This window comes from Callospermophilus lateralis, chromosome 17, assembly GCF_048772815.1.
Source record: "Callospermophilus lateralis isolate mCalLat2 chromosome 17, mCalLat2.hap1, whole genome shotgun sequence".
Lineage (NCBI taxonomy): Eukaryota > Metazoa > Chordata > Mammalia > Rodentia > Sciuridae > Callospermophilus > Callospermophilus lateralis.
Genome location: NC_135321.1, coordinates 26,204,153 through 26,224,537, shown reverse-complemented (window position 1 = coordinate 26,224,537; position 20,385 = coordinate 26,204,153). Strand labels below are relative to the sequence as shown.

General features: G+C 50.9%; 1 protein-coding gene across 3 annotated transcripts in view; it reads right to left on the bottom strand.

Moving 5' to 3' along the window:
- Window positions 1-20,385, bottom strand: part of St8sia5 (ST8 alpha-N-acetyl-neuraminide alpha-2,8-sialyltransferase 5) — a 66,487-nt gene that overhangs the window by 7,704 nt on the left and 38,398 nt on the right. For all 3 annotated transcript variants that reach the window (XM_076837299.2, XM_076837302.2, XM_076837301.2), the window contains 3 exons: window positions 14,556-14,648; window positions 4,570-4,656; window positions 1,221-1,365 (listed from right to left, as the gene is read on the bottom strand). In XM_076837299.2, coding sequence (XP_076693414.2) covers window positions 1,221-1,365; window positions 4,570-4,656; window positions 14,556-14,648 — 325 coding nt within the window. The remainder of the gene's footprint in view (window positions 1-1,220; window positions 1,366-4,569; window positions 4,657-14,555; window positions 14,649-20,385) is intronic.

The following is a 20,385-nucleotide window of genomic DNA, read 5'->3' as shown; positions in this document are numbered from 1 at the left end:
AGCCTCATGTTCCAGGGCTAAGACCCACCTTGCAAAGGTAGCTCACCACCATCCTCTCCGGCACTGAGATGAAACCACTCAGTGGCTGCTGCCCCGAACTCCACAGAACCTGAGTCTTACTGGCGCCTCTGGTAGGACTGCAGGGAGACTGGGCTTGGTGGCACTCACACCCCCCAGGACCTCAAGCTTCATCCAGACAGACTTGCACACACCTCCATTCAGCATTACTTCTCTTTTTTTTTGTGGGGAGGGGGGTACTAGAGATTGAACCCAGGGGTGCTTTACCACTGAGCTACATTCCGGGTATTTTTTTTTTTTTTAATTATTTTGAGACAGAGTCTTGCTAAGTTGCTGAGGCTGGCCTCAAACTTAGGATCCTTCTGCCTTAGCCTCCCTAGTCCCTGAGATCACAGGTGTGCGTCCCCCACACTGGCTCCACTCAACATTTCCATAATTGGTCCAAAGTGTGGTAGTGCGCATGCCCCATGTGACCTGCCTCTCTTCGGAGGCCAAACCCCATCCACATCTGATGACAAGTACAGCATCCCCTTCCATGAGAGTCTGGAGCCAGGGACTGTGCCTGTGGTCAGCCCAAGAGAACCTCAGTGATCTGAACAGGTCACATGTGTATATCCTTCACTCTGTGACCACCATTCCAGGCTGATCCACCCACTCCAGACTTCCTTATGTGAAAGGAAGGAAAGAAAGGTTTAAGGATATTGTGGATGTTCTTTAATGAGCAACTGAATCTACGCCTACTCCAAGCCCCTGTTAGACACAGAGACTGAGGTTGTGAAAGACTGACCCCAGGGTCATCTGACATGGGCTAAGTTTCAGAGCCTGGTTTGCCCTGGATGGTGCCTTCTGGGGCTCATAGCCTTGGTGTGTCTCTTTCACTCCTGTGTCTACCTCTGGAGTGGAGGCACATGAGATCCCTGTCCCAGATGTCTGTCCTCAGCAAGCAATGCAATAACCAGGATTTTCACTACTTTCTTGCCAAAGTCACATGGGTGATAGCCAGTTGGCATTCAAGGTGTCCAGACAGAACCCCCAAGGAAGCCAGCAGACAGGCTACAGGGCCCAGGCAACTGGTCAACCAGGACAAGCCACTTGGGTGCAGAGGGCAGAGCATGAGTCACACAAAATCACCAGGTATGGACACAGAGGGCCTCAGCTGTACGGGCTCCCTCACCCCACGCAGAGCACCCCGCACAGAGCACCTTGGGAAACATGCGGAAGATCTCCTGGTTGATGTGGTAGATGCCGCTGGTGTCCACCTCGTACTTGAGCTTCGTGCCCAGTGGCGTGTTCTTCTGGGTGGTGAAGAGGAAGGCTGGGGCATTGCAGCACCTGGACAGAGTGGACCTGCCGGGTGGGAGGACAGGAGGGTGACACTAGGCATAGCACAGCCTACCAAGGACAGAGGGGTCACTCTGCTGAGCCTCCCTGGTTCTGATTCCCACGCTTGCTCCTGCCCACACCTCCACTGGGGTTCCCTCCCCCTCTGGCAGTGACACCTCCCCAGGCACTGTCCTTTCAGCCAGACCAGGTCTACCACCATGAAGCTTCCTACTGCCCCTGTCCCCACAAATGCACTGTCCCAAAGGCTGGCGCACAGACTGGGAGTCATAAACCTCATCTACCATGTCCCTCTGGGGCTTGGGTAACAGCCACTGACTGTCCCCCCTCCCAATCCTGCCTGGGACTAGTCACACCCTTAGCTGTTCCCCACTGGAGCCTCCATCCAGACCTGCTGCCCAGAGCCAGGCCACTCCTGCCGCATTTGTGCAGCCTGAACTGAAACCCCCGGGGAGCCTGAGCTCCTCTCAGGGCCTCAGCCCCCATCGCAGACTAGACGAGGCATCCACCTTGTCTGAAGTCTCCCCAAAACCAAGATCCTGGTGGCCAACAGAAATGTGTGCTATCGACCACTCAGAAACTGAGTCAGGAAAAACGGAGGGTCATAATCTGGGGTGGTGGGTGATGCTGCTGGTTCCAACAGAAATGTCAGGGTTTGTCATTTTTTAAAAAGGAGTCCTGATGAGAGCCACAGGGCTCAAGCTCAGGTACCAGCTTCATCAGGAACAAGCTGCAGGTAGGGCAGGCCTAGGCACAAGCCAGGGCAAGGGGGCCTGGTTTCCGTCCACTCTGCACCAGGTGTTCCACCCAGCAATGCATTCTGGGGGCACCAGGAGACTCCACACGCTGCCTCAGTGGGTCAGATCCTGGGCACACCTTGCTCTCCTGCCCTGGGGACGTGAAACTCTGAACACAGAGGGCACTGGACTTGAATAAGGCACAGACCATTGCCCCCTCAGGTCTGGAATCTGGGCCCATGAGGCTCACTTCCTCCCAAAAGCAGCAGCAGCAGGCCGAGCACATGCTGGCTGCCTCCAGGGACACCAGCATCCAGGCAGCCCTGGAGAGGGACACCTTCCCCACAGAGCCCTGCAATGACCACTAATGAGGAACCAGGAGGAGATTTCTGAAAGCCCAAGTTCTGGGATGGAAACTTGGGTCACCAACCTGGTGACAAGGGGCCTGGATTCTAGTGTCTGCTCTCCCACTGCCGGCTGTGGGGCTCCAGACAGGTCACTTCCTCCCCTGGGCCTGTTTCCTCATAGGCGATATGCAGAATTGGCTCTTCCACTCTGACCCCTGTGATTCTGTGACTCCAGCTTGCCAAAGCTGGGAAAGTTACAGGATAATTTTTTTATTATTATTATTTTTTTTTATGATTATGTCTCTTGCAGGGACTTCACTGAGAGCCCAGCTGGCTGCTAGTCACAGACAGTGGTCTTTCCTATGGAGAGGTGGGTTTCAGAAAGTTACCAAGGCTTCCAGAGGGGAGGCTAGAAGCCTGGCAGGGCACGTCACAGGTCAGCACTACAAACCAGCATCTGTCCCTAAGTTTCGCTGGTGCAGAACTCCATCTTGAGTACCCATCATCAGCCCCCATCGATTGGGGAAATCGACTCATACTAATCAAACTTACAAGCAACAGACATACAAACCAAAATGCCAGTGTCTATTTGTAGGCCACAGGAGAGGAGCAGGAGTCAGTTGCAGGGCTCCTTCCTGCAGCTCAGGCCTCCCTCCCATCCTGCAGCGGGTTCCTACAATCTGCATGAAGAATCGCATCATCGTTCCAGGAGCTTGAGACGAGAGCAGAGGGAGGCCAGTGGACAGCCTTGAGGTTGTTCTACTCAGAGCACCCCAAGGCCTGATGACACCTCCCTTTCCACCTCCCTCCTCCCTGGAAGGTCTCAGCTGTCCTGGGTGGTGCTCTCCGATCCCTGCCATGGCTCCCACATGACCCCTGTGTTTCCCTTGTCATTTTCCGGTTGCTTCACTATTTCCTTAGGCATGTGAATCCCACTGATGAGCCTCTCGGCCTAGACAACGGTCATCTCACTGACTGCACCTGTGCTGTGCTCTACGGCCACCCTGGGCAGGCTCAGGCCTTTCTCACTCCAGGGGCATCGATCTGTGCAGCACATAGTGACCCTCTGAGGGGCAGACTGCCCGTGCACCATACCACTCCTCCAGCACAGTGCTGAGGTTCACAGTCGGCTTTGAGGGAAGGTGGACCTCTGCAAACTACTTTGGGCCTGAGCAGGGTTTCTGCCATCTCACAAAGGCCGCTAGCACCTGTTCTTCAGGGTTCATCACTTCAGACGTTCACATTTCTAAAAATGTGCTACTTAAAACAACTGTTCTACCTCTAGACTTGGCCTGGAATGGCCACAAACTGGAATAAATGATTTATAAAGAGAATACAGAATTCTCAGTAACATTCCCTCTTCCCAAGCTCTGGGATAGGATTCCTTCATGCTGAAGCTCCCTGCACATTTCAACTCGCACCTGATGTGGAAATCTAGCTTACATCCGGGTTACCAGGGTCGTATCAATTCTGCAGCCTCAGGTCTACCTGCACCGCCACAATACCATCAACTCGCAGGATCGTAGGGAGAGACGGAACCCGGGCACTTGCACTAATGAAAAGAATTTTTGGATGTCTTCCATCTGCTTGCCACCCACAGCAGACGTTAAGACGGCTCCTGTCTCTCTGGGAGTTGGTAATCTGTTCATTGTGGTTGGAGAGCAATTAGGAGATAATCTACAGCCAGGCTCAGGCGTCTGGCATGGCTGTCAGAACGCAGGCTCTGAGAAGAGGGGAGGCTGTCTTTTGTCAGAGGCAGTGTCCCAGAGGGGGAGGCCAGGTTGGTGAGGCTGCAGAGGCCTGGGGAGGCCTCAAGCAAGGATAGCCCCCCTTCTAGGCACCCCAGTTAACCCCCACTGAGTGCTGCATGTGACAGCAGTGACCTTGCAGAGCCGCTACAAGGACTGCGGGAGAGAGATGGGGACAGCAGCTGTTTGGCTGCCCGCCTCGCCCTCTGTGGCCTGGGAACTTTGCCACTGCCCACACTCCCAAGCCAGTCAGGGCTGGCTCCAGGGCAGATGGCCTCCCAGAGCTGGGCCTTGCAGGACAGGGGGACTCTGAAGAGGTGGCAGTGAGAGGGACAGTGCGGCCACACCAGGAGAGGGGGGACGACGGACGGTAGGTACTTGAACTGGTTGGCTTCGGAGATGTTCATGGCCCACTTGCACATCTGGAGGCTCTTCCACCTGTCGAACAGCTCCGACTGTTTCACCCTGTGGGAGTGGAGGACAGAGAGCAGGTAAGAGGGCCAGGCCGGACCAGGTGTCGTCTTTCCAAAAATGCCCCCTTCCTGTTCCCCTGTGCAAAATCCTGGACTGGTGCTTTGAAAATAAGAATATATATGTATTTTTTATTTTCTGTGTTCTTGATGCTCAGGCGTCTGGAGCCTTGCTAACTCCTGAAGACAGCAGCCAAGTCCCAGCCACGTGCCTTCCATGTGTAAACTGAGCAGTGCAGTCACCTCCTATTCAGAGAGCTGCTGTCCCCTGCCATAATCCCTCCAGGGCTAGCTATCAGACAACCAGTGGCAATCCTTAAGCCTCAGAGCCTGCCACAGTGATCCAACCTGTCAGCACCACCGCCCCCGCCCGTCCTGCCCATCTACCCCCACAAAAAACCCCACTAACGTTCTTGACGGACTCTCCCTGCGCTTGCCTTCTGAATGGCTTTGGGGCTTCCCCACGGGGCCCTGTGATGGTCATTCTGGGTCTGCATGTCTTTCCACACCTGATTCCAACAAGCCATTATTCCTTGTCCCTCGGATCTGCACAGCACTCTCAGGAAATGTTGGTTGTTTTCTTTGTTGTTGTTGTTTTTGTTTTGGTATTGGGAATTGAACCCAGGAGTACTTTCCTATTGAGCTCCATCCCCAGCCTTTGTGATTATTCATTTTGAGACAGGGTCTTACTAAGTTGCTGAGGCTGGCCTTGAATTTGCAATTCTCCTGCCTCAGCCTCTGGAGTTGCTGGGATTACAGTCATATGCCAGCACACCCAACTCAGGGCTATGAGGGGTGACATCAGTTCTCTAGCAGGGCTCCTGTCAAGCCCCTCACTGTGCACAGCCCACAGGAGACTCAGGACTGTGGCACACCCTTCTCATCCTCCTGTCCCAGGGCAGATCACAACTGCAGAGTGACATACAAAAGAGGTGAGAAACTGAGGGTGTGCCCCCTTTCTCTGAAAGATCTCTGCCAGGCGTTATGCTTACTGATTTTTAAATATCTGAGCATTGTTCTCAGGCACTCACAGAAAAGGGAACATTTCAATCATGTGTGATTTTCCCTTTGAAATTCACAAAAGAATTATTACTTAAATTATCAATTTACATTTGCATATTTGTAATTATGTGTTGAGTTTCAGTACTGTATCTCCAGCTTCCAGAGGCATGCCTCGCAAAATGTAGACACTTGATAAAGATTGTTGAGTGAATGAATAAATCAAAGATACAAATTCCTACAAACACCAAGTGATCACTGAGACCCTTATATACATTGACCCCAATGGCCACCATCTCCCTTCTCCTTTTCAGAGAGTGCCTAACCTTGAAGGCCACATGCCATGTCTCACACCCTTTCTCTAATATACGTGCTCAGTGTCTCTGTCATCTTCCCTGTCCTTGGTTACATATCCCCATTGCACTCAAGAAGTTGTTCCTTGGATCCTGTGTCACCACAGAAAAATCACTTCTGAGCCTCAGTCTCCTCATCGTAAAATGGGGCTACCATAACCCTGGGCTGCCTACTAAGAGATTGTTTTTACTATTACCACTTGGTTGGCACTTTTATGCATTTTCTTATACTGTTAGCTCTTTGTGGGGTGGAGGAAAAAGTGAGGAGCAAAGGAGAAAGAGAAAAATATGTATGATGACATTTGTGTTTTCCCAAGGGTGTTCCATGGACTGCTACTTCAATGGGGTATCACAAGGTATTAGCTGAACTACATGAAAGTGCTACAAAGATGGCATTTGCACATGTTTAACCAATTTTTTTAAAGAAGGGGAACCTATGGTCAAATATATTGGGAACATTGAGTATTTAAATAAAGTTCAATGCTTTACTACGAGACTTCTCAGACCCTTTAATAAAGGAATCTCATGCGTATCATCTCCTGGAGTTACTGGATCATGCAATCCTTTTATTATTGAGCTGTTTCTAAGAATGGAATTCTACAGAAACACTGGAAATGCAAGGCAGGCCCTACACTCATTAAAAGCAATATCAAGACTTCTCTCTCTCTCTTGATTGTACACCATCCCCAACCAAAGGCTAGGTGTGGGGTACGTCCAGGGTCCCCTAGTTCTGGGCTTTTGGAAGCTGGCTGGACTTGAGCCCTCGTGCAGAAGCAGCCCCTTAAAGGAAGCCATTCTGGTTTGATCACAAATGAGGAAGTGATCCAGGAGCCCAGAGTTCCCAAGAAAACCCTACAACTTTGGTTCTTACCCCACAGTCTCCTGAAGGGCTTGAGGGCATCCACGGGCTCCCTAGGCTACAGGCAAAGCCCATGTCCATCCACCTGGGGCATATTCTAGAGAGAATTCAGCCTCCATCAGCTTCCCAAAGGGATCATGATTCCCAAAAAGGCAGATACCCACTTAACTATAATTTAAAACACATTACACACACGTACACACACAAAACCCAGACAAGGTTCATTCTGCAGGTGTGTCCCTGAGTTTACTTGGAAGGGGTGACAGTTGTCCCCAGTCAGGTCAAGCCTCACCAAAGGGAGGATGCATGGCTGGTGGGGGCAGGGTGGTCGCAGGAAAGGTTTTAGAGGATGGTGACTACATGGGTTTGGAACCACGGGGACGCAGTTGAGATACCTCCTAACTATTGGAGGTCTGGCAGGTTATTTAACTTCTCTGAGCTCAGTTTTCTCATCTATAAAATGAGCATAATAATAGTCTCTTGCCCTCATGGGTTTTTAAATGACTAAATAAGATGACACAATAATGGATGAGGCCCAGTGCCGGACACAGCAAGCACCAGGGGGTGTAAGTTATTACTGCTGTTCAGCTGAACTGCCTTGACCCTCTGTACTTTGCATTTTTGCAAAATCCACAACCTGTCCTTACTCACTCCTGATTGTTCCCATGAGAGCAAATAACCAAGAATACAGGGCTCATGCCTCGCTCGGTTCACCACTGTCACTCCAGTGTCAGAGCAGGTGCCTGGAGAATATTCATTGAGTATTTCAACAAATGAATGAATGGATCCATAAGACTGAGTCCAAATCAAGTTCCCTAACTATTTATTGGACAACTCTAGGTGACACAAACTAGAAATACAGTCGTGACCAAAACCACTTCCTGCTTGCGGAATCCGACAGACCAGGGTGGAGGCCAAGGGGAAGCAAATGTATAATGGCTCACCTGGAAGCGGTAAGCGCTGTGCAGTAGGGTGAAGACAGAAGGAAGTGGCTGTTTCAGTGGGTTGATTGGGAGGCTTTCCCCTTGCACAGAGACTGGAATGATACAGGGAATATCTGGGGAGAGTGTACCCCCGGCAGAGGAGAGGGAGTGCAAGGCTCTGGCCGGAACCCTCTTGGCATTCAGCCCTGGAAGGTGCCCCTCACATCCAGATGGAAGGCAGGAGAGCTTCCTTCCGGCTTCCCAACTCCTGCAGCAGCTCTCCATACTCAGAAGCTCACAGGAGAAGACGTGCCACTACTCTGCAGCACCCTGTCTCCCCCACGGCTCCCCTTCCAACCCACAGGCCCCTGGAGCAGCACCTTGCACGGCCACTGCTTCCATCACCTGGTGGAAACAGCCCTGCCAACGCTCCAGGCCAGGGTCCTGAGCTCAACCGTGAGCAACCTCCAGGCCCCATTCCCTGGGCCTCCAGTGCCGTTTGCTGCACCCTGAGCACCCAGCCTCAAATCCTGGCTCCATCCCCCACTTGCAAAGTGACCTGGGCAAGTCATTTAATCATCTGTAGGATGGATATCATTGCCTCTGCCCTGCCCATCCCAAAGGTTGCCAGAGAGAGCAAATGGAATCATATGCATAAAAACAGTTTATAGGGCTGGGGATGTGGCTCAAGCAGTAGCGCGCTTGCCTGGCATGCGTGCGGCCCGGGTTCGATCCTCAGCACCACATACAAAGATGTTGTGTCCGCCAAAAACTTTAAAAAAATAAATTAATTGATTAAAAAAAAACAAAACAGTTTATAGATTGCTTTACATGTTCAGAGATCATCTTTACTTTAAAGACGGGCTTGCCCCAGACTCCCCTGTCCTCCATGACACCACTAACACTCCAGAAGAGGATAAAAATGGGCATAAACCTACCAAATGAGCAGAATGGCAGGGAGGGGCCTCTAGGGGGAAGAGAGATTTCAACAAGTGAAAGGAAGTGGAGCGGGTGGCAAAGGACAGGATGATAGAACAATCTAAAAGGGGAGTAGAGAGGGGGAAGGCCCTGGCCCTGGAAATGAGGGTCAGGCTGTGAGAGCAAAACCCACCCCTCCCCCACAACAGGCAAAGATTTAATGTGTGGCTGGGGAGCAAGACTGCTAACTCCTCTCTAAAAACTGCACCATTCCCAGCTAAAAACCTGGACCTTCTAGCTGCAAAAGGCTCAGAAACATGTAGAACAACTTCAGACTTGAAGCTCCTGCTGACTTTTAACTGCTTTAAGTTTAAATGGGCATAGGCAACCAAGGGTCACCTGGTCAACCTGAGGGAGACAGAACAGGACAAACCACCAGATTAAATGGCCACAGAGAAAACTACTCGAGGTGTAAACGACCACTTAAAAATATCCGCCTTGGCACATGGTGCTGCATGCCTGCAATCTCAGCACTCGGGAAGCTGAGGCAGGAGGATGACAAGTTAGAGGAAGCCTCAGCAACTTAGAGAGCACCTGTCTCAACATTTAAAAGGTGAGAGTGGGAGGTGCTGGGGATGTAGCCCAGTGGCAAAGAGCTTCTGGGTTCAATCCTCAGTATCAAATAGTAATAATAGTTCTGCTTAATGTCTCCAGAGATATCCAAAAGAGTACATCTTTGAAAGTAACAAAAGAAAAACTGAGGGGAAGAGTTCATTAGAAGAACTGGAAGATGAGGTCAAGGAATCTGGCCAGACAGTAGAAGCAAATGGCAAAGACAGAAAGAGGTTGTGATTAAAAGATATGAGTGCTAGAGGAGCGATGGAGAAGACCCAGCACAGTTTTTAGATGTACTAGAAAGAGGAAGTACAGACCAATGAAGAGGAAGAAAACTGTACAGAAAGATTCAAGAGCAAGTTCCAGAGTTTGGACACACACACACACACACACACACACACACCAAAAAAAAAAGAGTTTGGACATGAGCTCAGATGAAGAGGTCCCACTGGACAATGAGAATGTATGTCATTGGACATTCAGAAGCGGCCTGAGCTAACAAGATCCCAGAGGCAAAAAAGAAAGAAAGAAACCAGATAGTCTGGACCAGCCATTCGCATGCTTCTCATGCAACCATGTGCTAGAAGATGGTGAAGGTCTTCAACATCTTGGGGGAAAGTCGTTACTTAGGTAATCTCTACAAACAGGAACTACAAAGGCTATCAATACCCCCTGGTATTATTCTATTTTCTGTTGCTATAACAAAATACCTGAGGCTAGTTCTTCTAAGAAAGAGACTTAGTTAGCTTAAATATCTTCTACTAGGCTCCAGATTTAAAAAATTCCACTGCCTCAATGTTGTCACACTGAAGACCAAAGCTTCAATATATGAACCCTGGGGGCACAAACCATGTCCCAAACACAGTGTCCTTCAATTGGGGAAGTGTGGGGAGGGGCCTGGGCCTGGTGGAAGGGAGCAGAATCCTCACCCACTGAAGCATGGAATTAGTGAAGACAGGAAACAGCATGTGCATGGTAGTGAGAGGTCATTACCAGAGGAGACAGCTGAGAATCGGAAGGAGAAGCTTGGGTGAGAAGGCATGGTGCGGGGCACTGGGACTTTTTATTATTGTGAGTCTCTGTGCACTGGAGGTTTCTTGGGCAGGAGACCGAGATCACATGAGCTGAGATGATCATCTCATTATGCGTCTTTGTTCTCCCCTTTTCTTCCACGGCCTTCTGTTTGCACCAGATCTCACCCTCTTCCTTCACCCCCTTATTCGTTTCCTAGGTGTGTCCTGGACCTGTGCAGGTTGATCTCGGAGCTGCCTAGGCTCAGGTTCTGCCCTCAAGGAGCCCCAGTGCAGTGGACTTGTGAACCCTGCCCTGAGACAGCTTCCAGGGGCATGAAGCAGCTCCCAGCCCAGACCGCGGGCATCTGCCCAGTGCCTGTGGCTCCCAGCTTCTCTCCTGGCCTCATTACTGAGCTCAGCACCGAGTCCCAGACCCTGGAAAGATAGGTCATGGGCAGTGGAGAGGTCAGCTGGGAGTTCTCCTGCATGGCCGCCAGCTGGATATGAGGGCAGGCAGCAACTGAATATTTTTATTTAAAAATAAAGAGGTACTAGAATGACTAAAATCAAGCACAAATAACTTGAACAAGAATTAGCAACCATGTATTTTCATAACAATTCATCACAGAATAACTCCCCCTGCATCTGACAGTGTCAGGGAGTGAGGCATTTCCCATGTGGGAATTTTCTGGTTGACTGATTTTTACCATCGATTTGAGCAATTTTGCATCAAAATTATACCCAGATGAATCACAGATCTCCCTGTCTCCTCAGACAGCACCAGCTGACATTGTGTGCGCCTGAAGGGACATGAGTGTGTCTGTCCAGCAGTCTCCCTCCACAGATGGAAACGTGACCTTTTCCCGATGACTCAGGGCCAGTCGTTCATAAGTCCAGGTCATGGAGCTGAGCCGGAGCCCAGCAAAGCCTGTGGCTCCCCAGATGATGTCAGAGCTGCTCAGATCAGAGGCCAGCCTCTGGGCTTCTCTGATTTCATCCAGGGAGGACCGGAAGATCCTCAGCTTGGAGGCTCATGAAGGAAGGCATGGGGCTTGCGGATCCCTGGCATCCCCTGGGCACACGCACTGATGCTTCATGAGTAGCCTGGGCTTCGCCCCTCCTCTCAGACCCCTGGGGCTTGGAACCACAAAGAGAGCAGCTACCGTGGAAGAGACAGGCCATGAAACGCGCAGCTAGACCTGCAGTCACCGCCTGGGATGGCTACTTATCTCAGGAACTCAGCCCTGGGGGACTAGAGAAGGTTCCCAAAGGCAAATGTGAGAACAAATGCCACCAGACACCCCTAATGAAAGCCATGACCAGGGACAGCAGGTGGGCAGATGTGGGGAAATAGGAGGCTGCCCATCACTGTCCATAAAGTTTGAATTTAGACTCAAATCAGAGGGCCCAGGTCATCTCTCATCTGGTCCCCAAATATCAGCTGTGATGGGGACTGTCACTGGCTGAGTTGTGTCCCTCCACAACCCATGAGTTGCAGCGATAACCTCTAGTACCCCATGTGTGGCTGTATTTGGAGAAAGGGTCTTTAAAGAGGTCATTAAGGCAAAATGAAGCCATCAGGGTGAACCCCAATGTGACTGGTGTCCTTATAAGAAGAGGAGATTAGGACGCAAGACACAGACCAAGGGTCAGCCATGTGAGGACACGGGGACAGGGTGACCACTGGCCAGCCAAAGAGAGAGACCATGAAGGAAGCCAGCCCTGCTGACCCCATGCCCTCACACCCCCGGGGTCAAGCACTGTGAGGAATTGGTGTCTGTTGTTTAAGGTCCCTTGTCTGTGGGACTGTCACAGAGGCCCCTACAGCCTGATGCAATGACCAACATCAGCAGATAGGAATCACATGGGGAAGGACAGAGCTGCAGGGAAGGACGGCCAGCTTATAGGGCTTCTCCACTCTTCCTGTCCAGACCTCGGAGTGGCCATGCAAAGACTGTATGTTTTATAATTTGAAAAATTCTCTATGTTCCCTTTGAAAACACTGAGATTTGCTTTGAATTTTCACCAAAGTGCAAAGTCCTGAAATGTTTGAATTCTGAGGAAAGACAGGGGCTCTCTGCTCACGGGCCCTGTCTGAAGTCTGGTGGTCTTTGCCACTGAATCACAGCTGCTCGACGGTACTTCCAAACAACTCCTGGCCCTGCTTAAACCCTGCCATGGGCACCCACGGCCCCTGGATAAAGACAAAATCCCAGGTGTGGGTCCACACAGCAGGCCCCTCCCGCTGCTCAGCTGACCGCTCAAGCTGCCCTGGTCCTTCAGGGCAGGGACACAGACTCCCTTCTGGCCCACGGCCTCAGACAAATGTTCCATCCAGGAACCTCCTGACCTAATTAGCACCTATCACCATGCAGGTTGCAGCTGTGCCATCCCCTTCTCGGGGAGGCCTTGCCTGGCCAGCCCCTTCTTACACAAGCCCAGGTCCAATTCTCTGTCACCTCTTAGTCATTCACATCTGTTTCCCCCATGAGGGGTGGGACCACAGCAGTGGGTGGCACTCATGAGAGGTGGATTGCCTCAGGGACTCACCCCAGGGAGGGAACACAGACAACTGGTGAATGCAGGAGCCATAACTGACCCAGAAATGCCACCTGGACATTTGGCCTCACTCTTGGGCTTAGCTTATGGAGTCTACTATAGTTTGCATCTGAAATGTCTCCCAAGGCCCGTGTGTTGAAGGCTTGTTCAGCAGAGTGGTGCTATCGGGAGGCTGTGGAGCACTCAAGAGGTGGGGCCTAGTGAGAGGTCTCTAGGTCATTGGAGGTGTGCCCTCATGGGACCCATGAGTGAGCGGCTTTACTCAACACAGCTCCTGCCACACTGTGCTGGCTCACCACAGGATCCAAAGCAAAGGGGCCACTTGGCCGCGAGCTGAGACCTCCAATTCTGTGAACTAAAGTAAACCTTTTCTCTTTACAAGTTGATTGTCTAAGATATTTGTTGATAGCACAGTCTCTGTACAGGACAGGCCAGGAAAAACTGCTGCTGACTCCACAGGAAGTGGAGGAAGGAAAGAGTAGAAAGTCAAGCATGAGCATCGGCTGAGCACCTATCATGTGTGCCGCTGTGCATGCAGACCTCTAGGTCACCCATTTCCATGTTCGTCATTTCACCGGATCAATAGCAACCCTTAAAAGGTAGGTAATGCTGTCCCCATTTTTATAGGCAAGGAAAGGCTCAGAGAGGTTAAGTAAGTTTGCCCAACAGTTCAGAGCTGATAAGGCTCAGAGTTGGCTTTGGACTTGGGTCTGCCTGAGCTCAAAGGCCATGCTCTCTCCATCGCCCCACTAGCTGGAATCACATCAAATGGGTAAAGGAGGCCTAGCTCCTATCTATGTGCCATCATGGGCCAAGGTAGCTGAAGTCATGTCAGGGGACCTTGAGTCCACGTGAGAACCCAACACTGCCTGCCTTGAACATCCACCCCATCATCAGAAGTAACTGTTTATAAATAAAAACAGATTCTGCCATGATTTATACGACACAAACTCCTCTAAGTGGGTCTCTCAGCTGAATTCATGGCAGGCGGGCACGTGCACACTGAAACGGCCACCATTTAATGTGCTTCCTGCACAGCTGTAAGAGGGTCCTAGGTGACGTGTTGTGGAAGGGAAGAGGAGCACAGTTCTTTCACTATTTGTGTAAGAAGGCAGACTTCAGAGTCCCCCACTTAGGTGCTTGTTCATGCCCCAATGTGCCCCAGATAGATGCACAGGGCATGCCAGGCCCCTGGGGAGGGCTCATGGTGGGGAGAAGGCAGCATTTCCCTGGATCTTGAAGGTTGAATCGTTTAAATAATTGAAAAATCAAGACTTAATGAAACTTCAATTTAAAAATGCGACAGTAAGAGGGCCTGACCCTGGGGTGCAAAGTGCCGAATTTCAGGTGAGTCACTCAGGTGCCCTCTTCTATTTCTACACAAGAGCCCGGCGATGATAATCAAGAAGACTGCAACTGAGCTGAGGACTTAACACCCAAGTCATCAGAGGTGACCCTGCCAACCTGGCCTTCTGTCAAGAACCAGCTTCCAGGGCCTTCCAAATGCCCGTGCCCTGGGGAGACCTAATTTTTTTCTCGCCACGATCTGCCTTGCGTTTCCTGTTCCCTTACATCCTTGTCCTTGCCCCCACCCGGTCCCAGCCCTGCCCCAGCTCCGCATGCCCCTGCGCCCTCCACCCGGCCGCCACACTCACATGGAGAGCACCTTCACTTCCAGTATCTCGTGCCTCAGCTCCAGGCATCTTGTGGAGTTATATTCAAAAGGCCCCTCGTAAAATTCAAAGTACCTGAGGACCAACAGGGACAGAGGTTACACAGAGAAGCAAGCCAGGCTTTCCGGGCCTGCCAAGGTCTGCCAAGGGAGGCGGGGGTGGGGGAGTGGGGGGGGTCTGTCCCAGTCAAACCAATAAAGCCAATCAGCCCCACCGCAGCAGAGGACCTGGGGCTGGGGGTGGGTTCCAGGAGGGTGGTCAGTTACTGAGAGCACTCTGCTGCTCTGGGACTAGAAGCACCTACAGTAGCAAGAACCCATTTCACCTGTGACATGCAGTAGTAAGTCTGGTTCCAACTTTGTGGCTGTGAAGGAGGAGCCAGAGGAGAGATGCTATGTACTGTGATCAGACAAAGATAAGAGGCCAGGAGGCAGCAGCCCTGGGAGGCCGGTAGGGAGCCAGCCCGCCAGCAGCCACCCGCCCTTCCTGACCCCATTTCCCTTTCTACTTCTGGGACAATGTCCTACAACACAGCCACAGGCAGGGCTGATGTCTGCTGCTTTTTTCCTACTTAGGAGCATTTCCATTTCTCTCCACTCACTCCCTGTGTGCTCCCCTCTGTGAGGCAGCTGAGGCTGATGGTTCTTTCTCCCCATTTGGCAGCTGAGAACACTGAGGCTAAACAGAGGCCCAGGTCACACTGTAAGGGCAGGGAAGGCCTGGGGTTTGGCCGAGGGCCACCTGAAGAGGAGTTGAGCTTTTTCCGCACCAGCTGGCTCCAGACAGGTCACAGCCACCACAGGGTCCCTCTGTCAGGTTCATGCAGAATGATACCACCCATTTCAGCCAGCACTTACTGAGGCCTGGCCACAGGGCACGCCAGGCCAAGTGTTGACTTTTAATCTTTCCCACTAGACTGTGAAGGAAATGATCAGCACAAGCAAACCACACAGGCCCTGGGAGTTACCTCTTCCCCAATGTCACCTGGTTGGCAGGGAGCAGAGCTGGGGCATGAACCTGCATGTTGACTCAAGGCTGCTCTTGCCCCGACTAGCTACACAGACAGCTGGTGTCCCCTGGAAGGCCCTCAGATCTTCCACAACCACGGGATAAGAAGCACCTCTTGGGACAGAAGCCAGTCACCCCTCTCCACAGCTTCTCTCTCTCCAGAGGTGGCTCAACAGCTGGGGCAGACAGAGCCAGGAGGGCTGGATTCCAGCATAGCCTTGACACCAATCCAGATCCTGCAGAGCCACACCACATAAATGTGGGGACAGTGGCCTCATGACAGGGAGCCCTCAAGAACCAAAAGTAAAAGAGGCACCCAGGGCTGTTGCAGGGCCAGGACCAGGGACAGAAATGTAAGCCTCCCTCCAGCAAGTCCCAGCACCTCCCAGCACAGGGTGGCTGTCACTCCACGTGTCCCCTTACACACAGAACTGCCATGTACAAACATGGACAGGCTGCCTTGGAAATCCCAAAACATTTTACCTGACATAGTGACTTCTTTTTAAAATATTTGTGTTTTAAATAATTTAAAAATATAATTTCCGTATTGAATATTTTAAAAGTTTTATTCATATATTCTTAATTTTAATATACTCTAATAGTTAATTTCAGTAACATAATTACATATTTGAGGATTGTTTTGGGGGGGTTTTTTAATTATTTTTTTTTTTTTAGTTTGTTTAGGTGGACACAATATCTTTATTTTATTTTTATGTGGTGCTGAGGATCGAACCCAGTGCCTCGCGCATGCCAGGCGAGCATGCTACCACTTGAACCACATCCCCAGCCCTTAAGTAATGTTAAATGATATTTTTAATATAAAAATATTTTATACAACAAATTGGCTGCTTGTTCTTATGAGCTAATAAGAACTAGAGCTGGGAAAGGTGGCACACACCTGTAATCCCAGTGGCTCAGGAGGCTGAGGCAGGAGGATCATGAGTTCAAAGCCAGGCTTAGCAACTTAGTGAGACCCTAAGCAATTCAACAAGACCCTGTTTCTAAATAAAATACAAAAAAGGGCTGAGGATGTGGCTCAGTGGTTAAGCACCCTTGGGTTCAATCCTCAGTACCAAAAAAAAAAAAGAGCTAATAAGAACTAGGGACTGAGGCTAAACAGAGGCCCAGGTCACAATGTTAGGTGCAGGGAAGGCCTGGGGCTTGGCCAAGGGCCACCTGCAGAGGAGTTGAGCTTTTTCAGTACCAGCTGGCTCCAGACAGGTCACAGCCACCACAGGGTCTATATCAAACTCACCTTTTCCTCTCTGGTTCTCTTGTGTTTTAGAACTCCCTTCTCTGTATTTCTCAACTGGCAAATTCATACTGATTCTTCCGCACCTAGCTCAAATTCTCATACTTTCAGGAAGCCTTCTCTTACTCTGACCCATGGGCTCCCAGTCTACTGTCTCTAAATTAGAGCAAATAACATTGTATTGCAATTTTTTTTTTAATACCATGATTCTTCCAAACGCCAAGTCTCTCAAACACAAGGACTATATCTTTATTTCTCTCTCTACCTCCTGTACTACAGAGGCAGGAAAGCTAAAGACTACATTTCCCAGACTCCTTTGCAGTGCAATTTAGGTTCAACCAATCAGAAGCATTTGCACAAGACCTTTTTCAGAGCTGTTACAGGAGAAGATGGAGAGTTGCAAGGCATGGTTTTGTTGGTGGAGAATGCGGTCCAGGTGGCATGGCTCTTGGAAACTGCAGCAGTGGCAGCACCTTTGTGATTTTATCAGGGGCAGCAGTTTTCATGATGGCCCCTTGTTATAATGCAGTTTTCCATTCCTGGAAGTGAACCATTTTTCAGTTTTCTCAAAGATTTGGAGCCAGCTGTCCCCTTAATAAATCCCTTTCTCCTTTAACTAGCTGACATGGATTCTGTTGTCTGCAACTGAGAACAAGGGGTCAACCCGGGGCCACCAAGCCAGTCCATGACCTTGGTTCTGTCTCAAGTAGTTTTCCAGGCACACAGCAGTAAGTGAGGTCTGGTGTCTTATCACAAGCACCGTCTTTTGCAACCAGAGCCGGTGTCACTAAGCCTTTGGAACCATGATCCCCGCCTGCTGCTAAGAAAAGCTCTAGATGCAAATGATGCTGGAGATAATTAGGAGACTCATTCTAGAATCCTCAGGGAGCTGGGAGATTTGCAGACACATCTCCGCTGTGGCTGCAAGCCAGCTGTGTGACTTTGGGCAAATCACCTCCCCTCTCTGTGTCTTCTCCCTAAAGCAATCTGTTTGAACTAGACAACATCTTCCCTCTGACCAGCCAGCTTCCCGTATCCTCCAGAACGCTGCCCTGCCTCCTTTCACCCAGCCCCCACCGGGTCCCCATTTCTCTTGAATCCCCAATATCACTCATATACCAAATCAGCCAGTAGAATGACTCCAGTCTTGTGCCATATGTCTGGTGGCTCTTAGGTGGGGAAGCTTTAAGAACTGGACTTCCATCCCTCATTAGCCACTGCTATGGTCTGAATGTTTCTGTCCCCCAAGATGATGGTTTTAGAAGGTAAGCCCTTTGGGAGGTGAGGGGAGCAGAGGCCTCATGACTGGAGCTACTGTCCTTATAAAAGAGGCCCAAGGTAGAACTTTTCCCCTTCCATCAGGTGAGAACAAGGTGACAAGGTATTGCCTAAGAACCAGGAAGTAGGCCCTCACCTGAATCTTGGACTTTCAGCCTCCACAACTGTGAGGAGTTAGCTTCTGTGGTCTATAAGCCACCTAGTCTATGGCATTTTGTTACAGCAGCCCAAACGATGACACTAAGATCGCCACAGCCCTGGCACCCAACTAAGCGAGCTAACATCAGTCCTGTGCCTTCCCCGAGCCTCAGTTTCCTCATTTGAAAAATCAGCAAAGACAGTGCCGGACACGAGCAGCAGAGCTGAGATAAGACACTGGGGAGCATTTCTGGGAGGGACTGGCTTTCAAGAAGTGCCAAGAAATGCTCACATGTGCTGTCCCCTTTCTCCTGCCACTAAAGGGCAAGTGCTGCCAGCAGATGCCACAGGGAGGCCCAGGAAGCCAGAGACTCGCTTCCAGTCCCTCGGCAGGTTGACGGCAGAGCTGAGTCAGGGATGAATAACTCAGGAAGCTTCTCTACCATCTGCTCTGGCAACACTCCCTTCTGCCAAGATTAGTAAACCTCCCCCTGCCACCCTGCGGATGAAGCTCATGCCAAGTTCTGCCTGGGCTTGGGGACGTCCTTGATCACCCTGTCTCTGCTGCAGACTCCATGCATTAACCATGGGTTTCCAATGCTTTGACCCTGGGGTCTTGCCAGGGATGGTCAGTTCCTAGAGACAGTAACAAACCTAGAGTCCACAGTGTACCTTTCATATGCAAGCCAACCCACGCTCAGCCCGGCCCCAGCCACCTCCTCCGGGGGACTTCCACAACCTGGACCACTAGTCCCCTGCTCCAATCACCCCAGGGCCAGGTACAGGGCAACTAGGGACAGCCCCAACACCCCAGAGCTAAAGATATTATTCAAACGAGCCAATCCTAAGCCTACAAACTTTGCCTCGCCAGTTCCTGCAGCTGGAAGGCTCCTGCCTGCATTTACGCTGTGCTTCCTCTGCTTCCTGACTGGCCTTCGGGCTTCCCAGGCAGTCCTGCTTGTGGCTTAAAACCCCTTCCCTCATGAGTCATTTCTGTATCTGCATCTTACCCCAGTGGACCAATGCAATGACAGGTCCCCTGAAAACTCTCTATGTGGTACCTCAGCCAAGTCATCAACGCTGCTCCCTGTCTGGGTCTGAAGCCTCGCTCCTCCCATCTGGAAAAGGGAGACCAGCTCCTTCCCTCTCTGTTCCCCTGGGCTTCCCCACTGTGGGGTGTACTATCCGCTTGGTGTCTAAAGATGACTGATTTGGGAAACACAAAACTAGGGACAGCCCCAACACCCCAGAGCCAAAGAAATTATTCAGAGAAGTACTGCCACGCTGGGTCAGCTGAACTTCTGCCTCTGCTAGGATGCCCGAGGATGGGGTCTGAATGAAGCCAGGCAACCCCCCGTGTGGCCCGGATAGAGAGCACCATGGAGACTCAGGAGACCATGCACACTCAGGGGGATTTGTGTGCTGACATGGGAAGATGCTCACATGATAGTGTTGAGTGCAAAATGCAAGGTACAGCACTGTCGTCTCCAAAATAAATCACACATGCCACTGGGGGTGACCAAGCCAGAAGAACCACGGTAGGACGGTGATGGGGTTTCTTGTAAAAATGCTTTTCCATATTTTTATAAATTTCTGGGTTATGATTTTTTTTACAATCAGAAAGCACTAATAGATGGTCTTTGCTTTTAAGTCATGGGCCTCTCTCTGAACGTCTCAAGCTTTCCTTTGGCCTGTGAGGAGTCCGAGAGAGGGGGGATCTCTCCAACCTTCAACACTACACGCAAGACAGTGAATCACATTCTCTCCTCTCAGTTATGCAAAGCCACCTCCACCCAGCTCAAAGGGGAGGGGACCCAGCATCACCTATGCGTCTCCCGCAGTTCTACTGTCTGCTTTAGAGGGAGCCCAGCTCCGCAACAATGGCATTTGGCTTCCAGTAGCCAAATCTGATGCTGGTGCTAGGCCACAGTCACCCTGTCCCTGTCCCTGTGCAGCCCTGGCTGCCTAGTCTACAGATGACAGCCTCCACCAGGTGAGAAGCCAAATGTGAAGGCCTACAGAAGGGCTCCAGGTGGCCCTGGACATGAGTCCCCTCATCACACTCAAACTTGGGCTCCAGCCCACAAAGAGCCTGGCCCTGTATTCCCACCAGCCCTTCCCCACAAGCCTGCCCCA